Consider the following 12,895-nt stretch of genomic DNA (forward strand, 5'->3'; position numbering starts at 1 on the left):
TATATATCTAAGGGGACTGGTGCCTGATCTTAATGCCCTGTTCACCCACAGTTAAAGGAACTTGCCAAGAAGGCAATCCGGCAGGTTCATAACTCACAAGGGCTCTAAAAACACCAGGCCTAAGCTAAACCCTATAACAAAAAACCAACTTACGAAAGAGAACTATACATGAATATTTAAATAGTTACACAAAAAAATCACATAAGGAGAAAAAAATTCAACGAGCAAATAAATGTGTTTTAAGCAGAGATTTAAAAGTTTTAAACTTGTCAATATTACTATTATCATCATCATCATCATCATCATTTCCATCAAAGTTATTATCTAAATAAATAGCCTCACTTGCAAAAAAAAGGTTTGAAATAAGAGAGTACTCCATGGCTTTCAATAAAGCAGGTAAAAAAAGTATAGGCACACAAGAACACACGTGAGGTGGATAGCTATTCATTAGCAACCTCTATCTTTCCATTGGCTTCCATGCCACAGGCTTTTCTGTACTACTAGCATTGCAAAAAACAATCAAGTTTATTAACAGGTGCACACATCTTATTTCATTGGTCTCAGATTTGCAACATGATCAGGACTCAAGGTCAAACCTCTTGATGGAATTTTCAAATAATTTTTAAATACAAGCATGGGTAATGTCAACAATGATGCTTTCTGTAAACAATCTCTCCGATACACCTGTACTTAGAATCTCCACACCGACACAAATAGCAAAGTATTTTAGGTAACATTCGGAAAGGCTGGGTAAAAGGCTTTGCGGATTGACGCCGAGCCGTAATTGCAAATGCAAGATTAATTTCGGTGTCAACAAACATGCCACACTCATCTTTCTAAACCATAGGCAAAACACCCTGTCGTCTACTATGCAGAATGGAGGGCAGAAACAAAAAAAGTGCATTGGCCTTTCTGACCCCCTGAGGTGTATAGTCTTGTCCAAGCCACTGGAGTATTAATGAGATCAATTACATCACCAGGTGTGATGAAATCTCTGGTGCTATTTTCTGCTTCGTGTCGTGCTGGGCGCCGCTCCGTTGACGCTAAACAAGATCATGGTCACAACACTTTTTTCTGTGACACCTTTATTGTTTTTGGCCCTGAGTAAATTAAAATTCTGGGTATCCCAGTTTCACGAGTCTAACCTTGCCCTTAATACAATAAAATCCTTGGCAATATGTTTTTGTATGAAACAACTGTGTATGGTATATCATAACTTATATTTATACTAAGAAGATACAATAGTTTCATTTCATGAATCTCGGTTGTCTTCGTAAATGGTCTCTAAATAATCAATTGTCCTCAAAATAAACTTAACAGAAGGACATTTTTAAAATGTTATCTTGCTTCATTTATTGGATAAAAGATTATCGGATTTGTAAGTAAATCTCAACAATTCTTATTTTTTCTGTACCAAAACCAATCTTCTATAATATCCCATTTTGCTTCCTCTGAAACCAATCGACTGATTATATGCCAGAAGGGTGATAGCTCATTGCATTCAGTATGAAAAGGTAATGAACTCATAGCTCAAATCTGTCAATAACATATCAATTTTCTTGAGATTACTTGAAATTAGGAAATAACTACCAGAAGGATGGGGGATAGAAAAAAAGATTAAAAGAGAAAGGCAGAGAGGGGCGGGGATAGAAGTAGAGGAGAGTTTTTCATCAGAGAAATGATTGTCCCTCCTGACATTTACTAGGGACACAAGTGAAAAGTCTTATATCCAGCTATGAAACATCCAATTTGCTTAGCACAGCATCGAATTAGTCCCATTAGGAATAACCGTCTTAATGAACCAAGTCCGTTCCCCTTCCCATCATGCTTGGAATGAGCTTCCTCTTCTCAACCGACCCATTTACGATCTCCCATTTTTCAATTACACCTCTTTAGGGTGACCCAAAATCCATGTTCTACTTTTAATGTCCTGCTTTCAAACCCATGTCATGTTCTACTTTTTCAATTAGACTATGCCCCTCTCACTCTTCCTCCTACTTCTCTATTATGCCCCTCTCTCACTTTCTCTCCTCCTTTCCCCTTCTCTCTCTCTCTTCTATGCCCTCTCTTTTGCTCTCCCGCTCCCCACCTCTCTTTTTCCTTCATATTCCTCCTCATCCCTTCCTAGCTCCCCTCTCTCTGTCCCACTCTTCCTTAAAGAAGAGAAAGAAAATGGCACCCTTCGAGAGAAACGTCGTCCACCATCTAATGCACAAACCTTTTCCCCCCTTACATCACCCTCGGAACATTGCTCTTTTATTGGGTAAATTGAGAAACACTCCTTCTCATTGCAACTTGTCAAGCTCTCCTTATGAATTCAGGGACAGAAAGTGGATGGGCCGAAAAATACAGAGATTTCTCATACAGAAGCAAACATAAAATCTACATGTTCCTGCATTTTGTAAGCTAAAATATAATTACAAAAAAGGGGCTGTCCTTTTCATGGTAATATATTTTAGTAGGCTGTCTCATTTGTTTATTAGCCCCCCCAAAAAAAAAAAAAAAATCATACAGTATACTTGCAAAATTCAAGGCTTAAAAACTTAAAACACATTTTAAAATATCTGACATAACAATACCAGAGAGTAATAAGCTTCTTTATTTCCATTTCAGAAGCACAAATTCACCAGCGATTACATCCCCTGATGTCGGAGGAGGAAGGCGGTGAACAGAGTCAAGCAATCTCCTTCCGCCACCTATGACTCGACTTGAACAAGAGCTTTCCTTTAACACACCATCTCAGCATCTTAAAGAGACCTAATCCTCCAAATGTACGCTAACCCAAACTGCAAAGCCCTCAAATGACAGGCTGGTAAACTTCTCTCAGAGCTCTGTTGAGTAAAAGCCTTTCTCGACGACGACATGATAATTCAAGTAATGAAAAACAAGCATGAGACTTGCTACACGAAAGTCCCTCAAGAAAAAAAAGGAATGTGTACCTAATATCTATCTGATACATGGTGGAGAACACTGTGTTTGTTAATTTCTTGACATTTACAGTCATAATCTGCTAAAAAAAATAGCAAGAGTTTGAAACACACACACACCCAAAAAGTTTAAGCAATTTATGAGTAGTTGTGGTGGAGTATCTTCACGAATAGCATAAGTATATTCTTCTTTGTCATGTATTTATATCAATTGAATGAAAATGCAATAAAATTTGTGACACTAAAGCCTCTCCAATTTCCCATAATCACATAAAATTGAAAAAGTTATGGTGTTTATTATAAATAGTAAAAACAGAATAAATATTGACAAATGAGTATTAAGGCTATAAACAGGTCAAGAGAAGAGGTATACCATTAATGTAGACATACACATTTTCCAGAAAACATTATTGTGAAATAATCTAAATAAAAATTGTCTGTTGAATAAAGTAAGGCACATTCAAAGATTTAAACGGAAAAAAGGAAAAAAAATGCCCTTTCAACAAATATTAAAAATTTAATGAGTTTCAATTTAAAACTATACCTTATCAAAAAGAACATCGGCTTGGGGGTATATCTGGCAGATACAATTTCTCCTTTCACCATATTTTGTGGCCATTGATCTTTATATAGTCTGAAAAACATGTTATATGCATGTATACCTGTATCACATCAGTACAGGAAATATCATTTTTGTGTCGTCATAAGTAGTTACATGTAGGCACTTATTACTTGCAATTTCAAGAACGAGATGCATTGCTTGTATGAATCAACTGCAATTATAGGGACATAATAGAGTGTAAGGAAGGGTCTTTAGCAGTGGATAGTTTATATATCTTGAAGCACATGATCCAAAATGCCTTGTACTGCCAACATAACTTTGGGTCTATGTACACATAGCTTCTTATTTTAACCCTTATATATATCTAACCAAAGGCACAGTTTACCTCAACCTACTGCCGAATAAATCCCGTTCAGGAAAACAACTTGTGCATTGGAAGTATAAGTACCCTCTATCTAGGAATGCAAATACGCCCTAAGCTATCCAAATTGCAGTCTAAACATGACAAGGTTCAATAAACAGTTTAGCACTGCCATTAATATCAGTCTAAGATAGTCACATATGCATGTTCATCAATCTTGGCATTTGCCCCCTCCCCGCCATCCCTTGCTTCTCCTCAAGCTATAACAGAGAGTGAAAGATGAAACTTTTTAATCATTAATGTGTCACATGTTAATAAATTAAAATTCTATCAATTTTAAGTTTAAAATGATCCAGATCCATTGTATTTTACAAAAGCTGTTAGGGCCAATAGCTTACTATCTTCATTAGATAGCTGTGGGGGAGAGATGGATTAAACAAGTGTTTTGCTACTTTAACATAGAATACAGGAAAGCAGGGGTCAACATGACAGATACTAGCAAATGAAGGTCTAAACATAGAGAGATTGATAGAGATAGAGATAGTGGGAAGAGAAAAAACAGATGGCAATTCAGAGCAAGAGAATAGAGAAAGACAGATAGAGAGAAAAGATATATGACCCTACACAAGGTCAAGGGAGGATGTGAGGGATGTTAAATATTTGAAATAAAGAGCAGTTTAATTTTTGAAGACATCCCATTTTAAAATAGGAGAATTTTTTTGTGTAGGAGAAGAAAAGGCAAGGAGAGCAAAGGAGGGTGGGGGATGGGTGAGAAGAAAGAGATGGGGGGGGGGGAGAATGTACAAGAAAGAGCAACAGTAAATAAAAGCAATGTATGAAGAAAGTTACGCGTGGATTTAGGAAAATTCATGGCATGCATATTAAGAACAAGAGAAAAAGAAAGTTTTAGAGAGATGGAAAAGAAAAGATAGAAAAAGCTTAGGAGTGAAAGAAAGCTAGAAAGAGAAAAAATAAGAAAGATGGAAAACAAAATAGATAAAAAATACATAGAATGAAAGAAAGCTAGAGAGAAAAAAGGAGAGGGGAAGTTAGGGAATAAGAGTGAGTGCGAAATGGGCGATAAGAACTCTACAAAAAGTTCACATAATGAATTTAACCTATTCATGTTATACACGAAGGAGGTAGGATGGGAGATAAGGCATCACAAACAAAATGGTCACATCATATTGAACATTCAAATGTCAAATATAATGCTCGTTCATATGACACTGAACAAGCACCACCTCTGTTTGCAGCTACTCTTTTCTCTTTCATTCCTCACCTTCTTCAACTCTTCATCTCTACCTTCCACTCTTTCCCTCCCTCTCTCTCTCTCTCTTCCTTCCCTGCTCTTTCTCCTGCTTGTGTTTCTTCCTCCTCCTCTACCACGTGATGTCCTGCTTGGACGCACGGTGCGTGGGCCAGAGTCTGGCAGACAGGCGCCAGTAATATGGAGGTTAGGCAATTATCAATATTATTTTCTTTTTGTTAAGCATTCCAGCCCAACTCCACGCCATATCTCCCCATTTCTGCATCTAAAGCTATTGCATTTATGTGCGCATATATTATGCTATCATTTGAATTCATACCACACCAGTGTGGAATTTCTTATTGTTGTTCAACTTCAAGCAAACGTTTAAATCCTGTTCGTTCGTGCTGGATACAACCTCCTTCGCTTCAAATCAAATTATTTCTGCTAATGATTAATAAGGTGTGCATTAGTGTCAAAGAGTGCAGAGTCCTCTTTCAAAAAGGTTTGATGTAATAGAAAATGCACAATTTCTATAACAAGTTTATTATCAAGCAATTGAAATGAATGGTATTAGTAGCTTTATAGTGTTCAGTTAAATTAGCTCCGATAACAAGTTTTATTAAACCAGACCCCTGATATATCTAAATCATGGGAGAATCTGCACTTTGTGAATTAAATTACTTTCAACGAAAATTTTTAAAGAAAAACAAGATGAAAATGATAAAAAAAATATTAAAAGCAACAAAGGAATGTGAAAGAAAGTAAAAGAGAGTAGAAGAGAGGGAGAGAGAAAGAGAGAGCAAGCGAGATAGATGTTGCTCCTGGTAGAACGGGGGGGGGGGGAGGGGCAGTAGAAGGATGAATATACAGAAATTAAATTCAATACATGTAGACTGGTGGTCTGAATGAAGATAAAGAGATATTATTTTCTATATTTTGACTGAAGGTCTGGCAGTCTCTTTGATTTGTTATCTACTAATGACCCAAGCAACCATGAATCCCTTCTGAAGTGACTTTATTTGATATATCAAAGCATTAAATGTATATATTTTTTTTCAAAGTGATGGGATCCTCTGGATTTGAATGGGATATTTGTAAATCTACCCGACTTATTCTAAATATCATTGTATTCTGGTGACAGCAAGGTTGCTGGGTAATCAGAGAATTTAGTCAAATCTGCAATTACTGAAGTATAATACATGGGATTATACGATTTCCATAGTTCAAGGAGTGCACTCGATCTACCTTTTTTTTTCCTCTTCTTTCTGGGATTTGATGGGGAAACCAATAGGGTGCTTTGGTCCAAAGAAAATGCAATTTTTAAAAGTGTTGACACATTGTCATTTTTCTCAAAACATATATTCATCAATACAAAAGTGGGACTGCCGGTCTAAATAGGAATATCAATTACGGATTATCAATTATGGAACAGATCCTTTATAGATTTGTTTGAATAGGCCCACAACCTTACATTTTTCATAGTATTCTCAGAACATAAAAGCATACTTCAAGCTTTAGTGATATGAAGGATGATCATGAAAGAACAGCAACATCGTTGGATATTCAGTAATGTGGAAGCGTCGTGGTTTAGCGGTTCTGACTCTCGCCTTGTAATCAGAGGGTTGTGTGTTCGAATCCCACCATGGCCTAGCATCCTTTGGCAAGGCGTTAATCCACACTTTGCCACTCTCCACCCAGGTGTTAAATGGGTACCCGGTAGGATGTGAAAGCCTATATGTAGTATGCCTAGCGTTTGAGTCTTGGAACTCTTGTTGGAATGCTCCCCAGGGAGTGGAGAAGGTGCATACATTGTATGCGGGCATGCAAGGATCCGATGACCGGGGTAATAATATGTCTGTAAAGCGCTTAGAGACGTCGTTCCGATGTATTAAGCGCCATATAAATACGGAATATTATTATTCACTATGCATGTACCCATGATGCTCTCACAATCTTTGATGGAAATCTACATGTATGTTCGCATTTTTATATGAATGATTTTAAAATGTTATATTCTGAAACTTTTTTCTGCCTTCCATTCTTGGGAATTCTTAAGAAAAAGAACATATATTTCAACTCCTCTTTGTCAGGACCCCAATTTTTTCATTTAGAAAACATACTGCCTCTTCACTTTATGATGTACTTTTTTTCATTTCATCTGATAAGAGGTTCAAACTTTAAAATGAGAAATCTTTTGATTAAAAAAAAGGACCTGAATGAATACTTCAAAGAAAAACACATATTTTCTTTTTGTCTGGATTCTACTCTTTTAATTGAGACAAATATGTAATATTTAATATTGCATATTCTATACAATGTGTATTCTACGATGTTCTTGTTTACATCATCTGACAATGGATTTGATGAGTGATCACTTTACTTTCCAAAAGTGAATAAAGGCTTTAAAAGACAATGGAAGAGTGTAGCTGGGCTTTAAAAGTAACATGAACACCCATCAAGTATGCGGTGTCCAGGGCTTCTTCATGCGGTGTAGCACTCGCGTTCATTGGCTCTCTGTGCCGCTGCCGACGGGTCAGAGGGTCACGCAATGTATCCTACCAGGGAGAACAAGCCAGTGTCAAGAAGCCGTGAGTCATGTGATATTGGAAAATAAATGATTGGCAAATAGGACTTGAGTTGAATGTCGATCGGTTTCAGAGGGCCTTCCGGTTTGATAAAGGGGATGAGACTTATGTGATTCGATTCTTTTCTTATTCTTCTTTGGAAAGAATCAAACAAGAAGATCGGAGGGAGGGAGGAAAATCCCCCACTCTATATCATGAGAGAAGATAGAAAAAATGAGCAAGAAGGGAGAGGTAACACATGAGATGTGCTTGGGATGTAATCTGTATGTTTGATATTTACACACAACCAAGAATAGCTAGAAATCTGATACATGAGTTCTGAAAAAAAAATTACTAGCAAGATGATATTACCACCCCCCCCACAAGTAAAGTTCTATCAAACCATACCCACATGAAAGCCAATAATGAAGAGACAAAGTATCAAAGAAAACAAAATGTCAATAGATTTTATGTAATGGCTGCAAAACAATTTGTATCCTCGATCCACTTTTGTAGTAAACATCTAAAAGAATGAATGGATAATGCATGAAATATGGAAGGAAATGGCTCTTGTAATATCCATTTTTTTTTAAAGTTTGATCAAAAGAATTCTCACGTATGCAGGGGAAGTCAAAACATTTGTTTTCCATTCTAGCCACCCTCAATATAGTTTTGACAGATGAGCAGACCAGCTCTCTTGTATCTCTCTATAAGCCATGCCGTTGTGATCAACCCTGTGTGTTCTCAACTGTCCAAATGCCTCCCCTTCAGCTTTCCAACCCTTTTTTCCCTCATCCAGGAACAAGCGGAAAGTTTGGAAAAAAACATGAAAACAAGCATGTCCAGGAGGGCCAGACCGTGAGGCTGGCTGCCAGGTGCCTAGCAGTTCTGGGCGCCGTGGATGTCATACGACTCCATCAAGCTGACTGGTTTTTCTTGATGGAAGACCTATATCCTAGGTCTGATGTGTCATTCATCAACAGCGGAAGGGTTAAGTGAGGTTAAACTCTAGAGGTAGAAGGCAGACCAATGGAAACCAGGGGGACAAGCAAACAGGGAGGGAAATAGCAAGTGAAATAGATACAGGATTTGCTTGGTGGAAGACATCCTTCCAAAAGAACTACAAAATCCATTCACTAATGTTCTTACACAAAATAAGATAAAACAAATAATCACGATAAGAATTTTTCTCAGAGTGTATCAATTTAGAATCCATATTCATAAAATCTATATAGATGCTAAAGTTTTACTGTGGCCACCACATAAGATATAACAATGCCTTAAGAACTAAGAAAGACTCTAGACTCTTAGTTCTAGTGCCAGTTCTTTAGCCTTAAATTTTTGCTATCAAAATAACCATCAAATCTCATAGTTTTATCAGTATTTAAATAGCGTAATGACCATGCATGAAGAAACTGCAACATTGCCATTAACATCTAAATATCACAATAACAGCTACAAATAATGTGCATTTTACAGAGCACAAGCAAAAGTATAAACCACTTTGCTTTAATTAAGATTTTGAAATTCTCTCCCACATCAAAAGTATAAATTTTACATTATAGAATGAACAAGTTAACTTTCGTTGAGTGGATTCATGAAAAATAAATTTGCATATCTAATTACGGAATGCACAAATTGAATTTCATTAATTTGAGGAAATTCATGGAAAATCAATTTCCAAATGTAGGTTTTGGCTTAGTGTATGATATAAAAATGATCTTTATCTACTAATATCACTGAATCTACACTTGACATTTGAATTTTCAAAAGTAAGTTTTACTGATCCTACATTGATTATGAACCCAAGCTCATCTTACTTGATTTATATCCCATTTCTTAATCTATCATGTAAACATGTATTTCCCCCTCTCCTTATCTCGACTGAACCTCGCTTATCTTGTCCTTTTTAATTAAGTCACCATAATATTTTTTTCATATAAATATCTATGCTTCTTTATACCAAACATAATTATGGATGCATGTTTCTTGTGGCTGTATCACATTTTGGTTATTATCTTTACACTACGTGGTGGACCTTCTCACATTAATACTGACAAGTGTAATTTTCAACACTGTAATTTCTACAGTGCTTGCAAACACTTCCATCTCTCTGTTTACATATTAACTCCACCAGCTATCTCATTTCCCCCCTCCCTTTATCATCTCTCTACGTCCTTGGACGAATGTCATACATCTTCTGTGTTACGGAGGCGTACCGACATTCGCTGACCCTTTGCTGGCCCCACAAATCCAATTCAAAGTACTCATATAATATTAAGAGCTTATGCATCCTCCTATGAAATGTTAATCAATCAATGCTAACCAGTGGGTCAGTCATGGAGGAACTCACATTACATACATGGATGCATGCCGAGGGTTCTTCCTTCCATGCAAATCAACCTCCCTAAATACACGCTAGGATGGAGACGGGAGTTGCTAAACCAACAAACGCTGATGTCTTTCCTCTACACACAATGCAGGCTCATTATCAAGAACAATAAGATGGTGTTAATATTATTTCATCAATAAAGAAAATACATTTTTCTGATGATATGCGTATAAAACATGGAAATTATGACATATCGTCTAAACAAATGTTATAGCACTTGTATATTTCATTTTGTTATCTAAAAAACTCTTTGGCGATAAAGTAGACTTCGCAATACATATTCATATCTCAGAATTTAAGTGAAATACAACTTTCAAACAGCCAACAGTGTATGTAAGGAAAGTTTAATCTTATGTTTGCTCAAAAATTTCAGGCAATTTATCCTGACATATGCAGAGACTACTTTTTTCATTCTAAATTTCAAAAGGGCTTTTGGTTTAATTTGTCCCTAATTATACGATTCTTCTGCTCTCCTTCCTATAACACTCTTGTACATAGCAAAACTTATAAATATGTACAATAGAAAATATCATCAAAATGTATACAGAATACACCTTTTCAATAACAAAACTAGCAATCCTACATCCAAGGTCCGTTCTGATCTGTCCATCCCCATGTAAATGTCTGCATCCGGATTTAGATAATAGATTCTATATCTTGATCACATTATCCAAAGTAAAAATTGACTCTCATCCCAATTACAGCTTTAATATTCTTTTGTTATTCTGAGGCCTGTAGTGTTGTGTACCTCACGGTTCATCTATCTCTCTCTAAAGCAACTCCTGGAATTCTCTATTCAAGGTAGTACACTACATAAGAGGCTCTTTAAATTGAAGGACATGAGGCAAGGCCATGACAGAATGGGGTAAGATACCTTAATGAACATTGTATATCATCTGCATACAAAACAAATGCTTGCTTATAAGACATTTTTGTGCAATTTTGGAAGGGGACTAATCTAGATAAACAGAAAAACAATGGCCCCAGAACTGAACCTTGGAACACACCAATTTCTAATATTTGAAAAAATATTGTGTATTCTATTGAATAATAAGGCAACGTTTATGTACATTTTTTTGCAAGTGGACTCTAAGAAAGGCAGAAAAATAATGGCCAAAGGACCGACACTTGGGGGACACCAATGTAAAAATTTGTATCAACAAAAATTATATCAGGAGCCGGCTACACTAACCAGACAAGCCTTTGAACAAGAAGAAGTCACACCATACCTCTACAGACAGTCACACCAGAAACAAACATTTAAAAAAGTATTAAAAATCCTGTTTTCCTTCCAAAAGCTCGTCTACAGATTATTGTAATAAGAAATATTCTTTTGGAGAAAAATAAAATCACTAAAACGACCAAATAAAGAGCATCAGCCACTTTCTTTTCTTTGCAGCATGTGGAAATATCTGGAGGGACCGCTGTTTTGGGCTCCTACGCTGATGTGTATTTTACATGCCACTTAAAGTGCATTGCATTGTCAGTGGGTAATACCTGAATGTAGCCATTAAACATGATATCACATTTAAGTTTTGTATGTAAACAAGGGTGCATGTAGAAAGCCCTGGGGCACCCAAACGGTCTGAACCAGATTCTTAATCCCTCACATATGCATACGTATGATATTCCATTGTTCCCTAACCCACTTCCTCTATACAAGAATGTTCAAGTGAAACTTGCACTCTTTCACACATTTTCTCTCCTTTTTAACCCTTTTTTCTGTGTTAAACTCAAGGAAATATTATGAAAACATACGCCAGGCTTATTCTCAGAAAATTTGTGTTGCGGGCTTGTAAAAGTGCAACTGAAGGAGCAAGAGAGGGAAAACGGTTGAGGAGAATGAGGATTATAGCCAGAAAGTGGTGTAACAATGGCTGGGTTTTAACCACAGAAAGAACTGGGTTAGCAAAATACCTTGTGCCCTGGAGAGTGCCCCCTAGTGCCCGACGAGAAGCAGTGAGTTGCACAAATGAAAGAGACTCGTACAATGAGGGACAATGTAACTATGGAGGGAGAGCGGGGAGAACTGCTGAGGGAGGACTATCTTAGTACTTGGAAGCTAACAACCAGAAGAGAAGTAGGTAGTCAATCATAAATATAAGCTGATTTTTATCTACTCATCACAGACTACTAAAAAATGGAAGTATGAGATATGAAAAATTATTTACTGCTGACCGAATACTATGGAAATGTAAGAATAAAAAGTGACAACCCAAACTTCCAGTGTCTTGAATATTATCTTATCTGACAGAAACTATTAATTTTATTATTGTACATGAGCAAATGAATACCATTTGCTAGGTTAAGTTTATGGAATAGTTAAAGAGAGAGGAGAGGGAGGGCTAGAAAGAAAAGACTAAAAATGAATGGAGACACACAGATAAGAAACTACTATCAGAGGGGGGGAAGGGCAAAAAGAGAGAAAAAAAAAGAAATGATTGAAATGTAGTTCTGCAGGGGACAGATAGCTTTACAAATGGGGAGGGGGGGGGTCAGGGATAGACCGGTATAAAGAGAAAGAGAACAAGAGAGGCATGGATTCCTCAATAGATGCAGAGAGAGTGATATAGAAAGAGAGATAGATAAAAAAAAATAGATGGATTCGGATAGAAATGGAGAGACACGAAAAGAATCTGGTGGAGAGAAAGGGGTAGTGGGCAATAACAGGGAGAGAGAGATTCGTTAGCGATATCAACGATGAAAATTATTCAGGATTAAGAGAAATATCAGAAGGAGAGAGGCCAGAGGGGAGCTGCATTGATTGAGTGGAATGTAAGAAGGTTTGCTATATAGCTTGAGCCTCAGCTCATTCACCTAAGAGATCGAGACTCTCC

General features: G+C 36.8%; 1 protein-coding gene across 1 annotated transcript in view; it reads right to left on the reverse strand.

Moving 5' to 3' along the window:
* LOC121412150 (nuclear receptor ROR-alpha-like) overlaps positions 1 to 12,895 on the reverse strand; it is a 63,250-nt gene that overhangs the window by 26,111 nt on the left and 24,244 nt on the right. Inside the window, exon 2 of the mRNA XM_041605056.1 lies at positions 5,133 to 5,278. Within this exon, the coding sequence (XP_041460990.1) occupies positions 5,133 to 5,278 (146 nt within the window). The remainder of the gene's footprint in view (positions 1 to 5,132; positions 5,279 to 12,895) is intronic.

This window comes from Lytechinus variegatus, chromosome 3 (genome assembly GCF_018143015.1).
Source record: "Lytechinus variegatus isolate NC3 chromosome 3, Lvar_3.0, whole genome shotgun sequence".
Lineage (NCBI taxonomy): Eukaryota > Metazoa > Echinodermata > Echinoidea > Temnopleuroida > Toxopneustidae > Lytechinus > Lytechinus variegatus.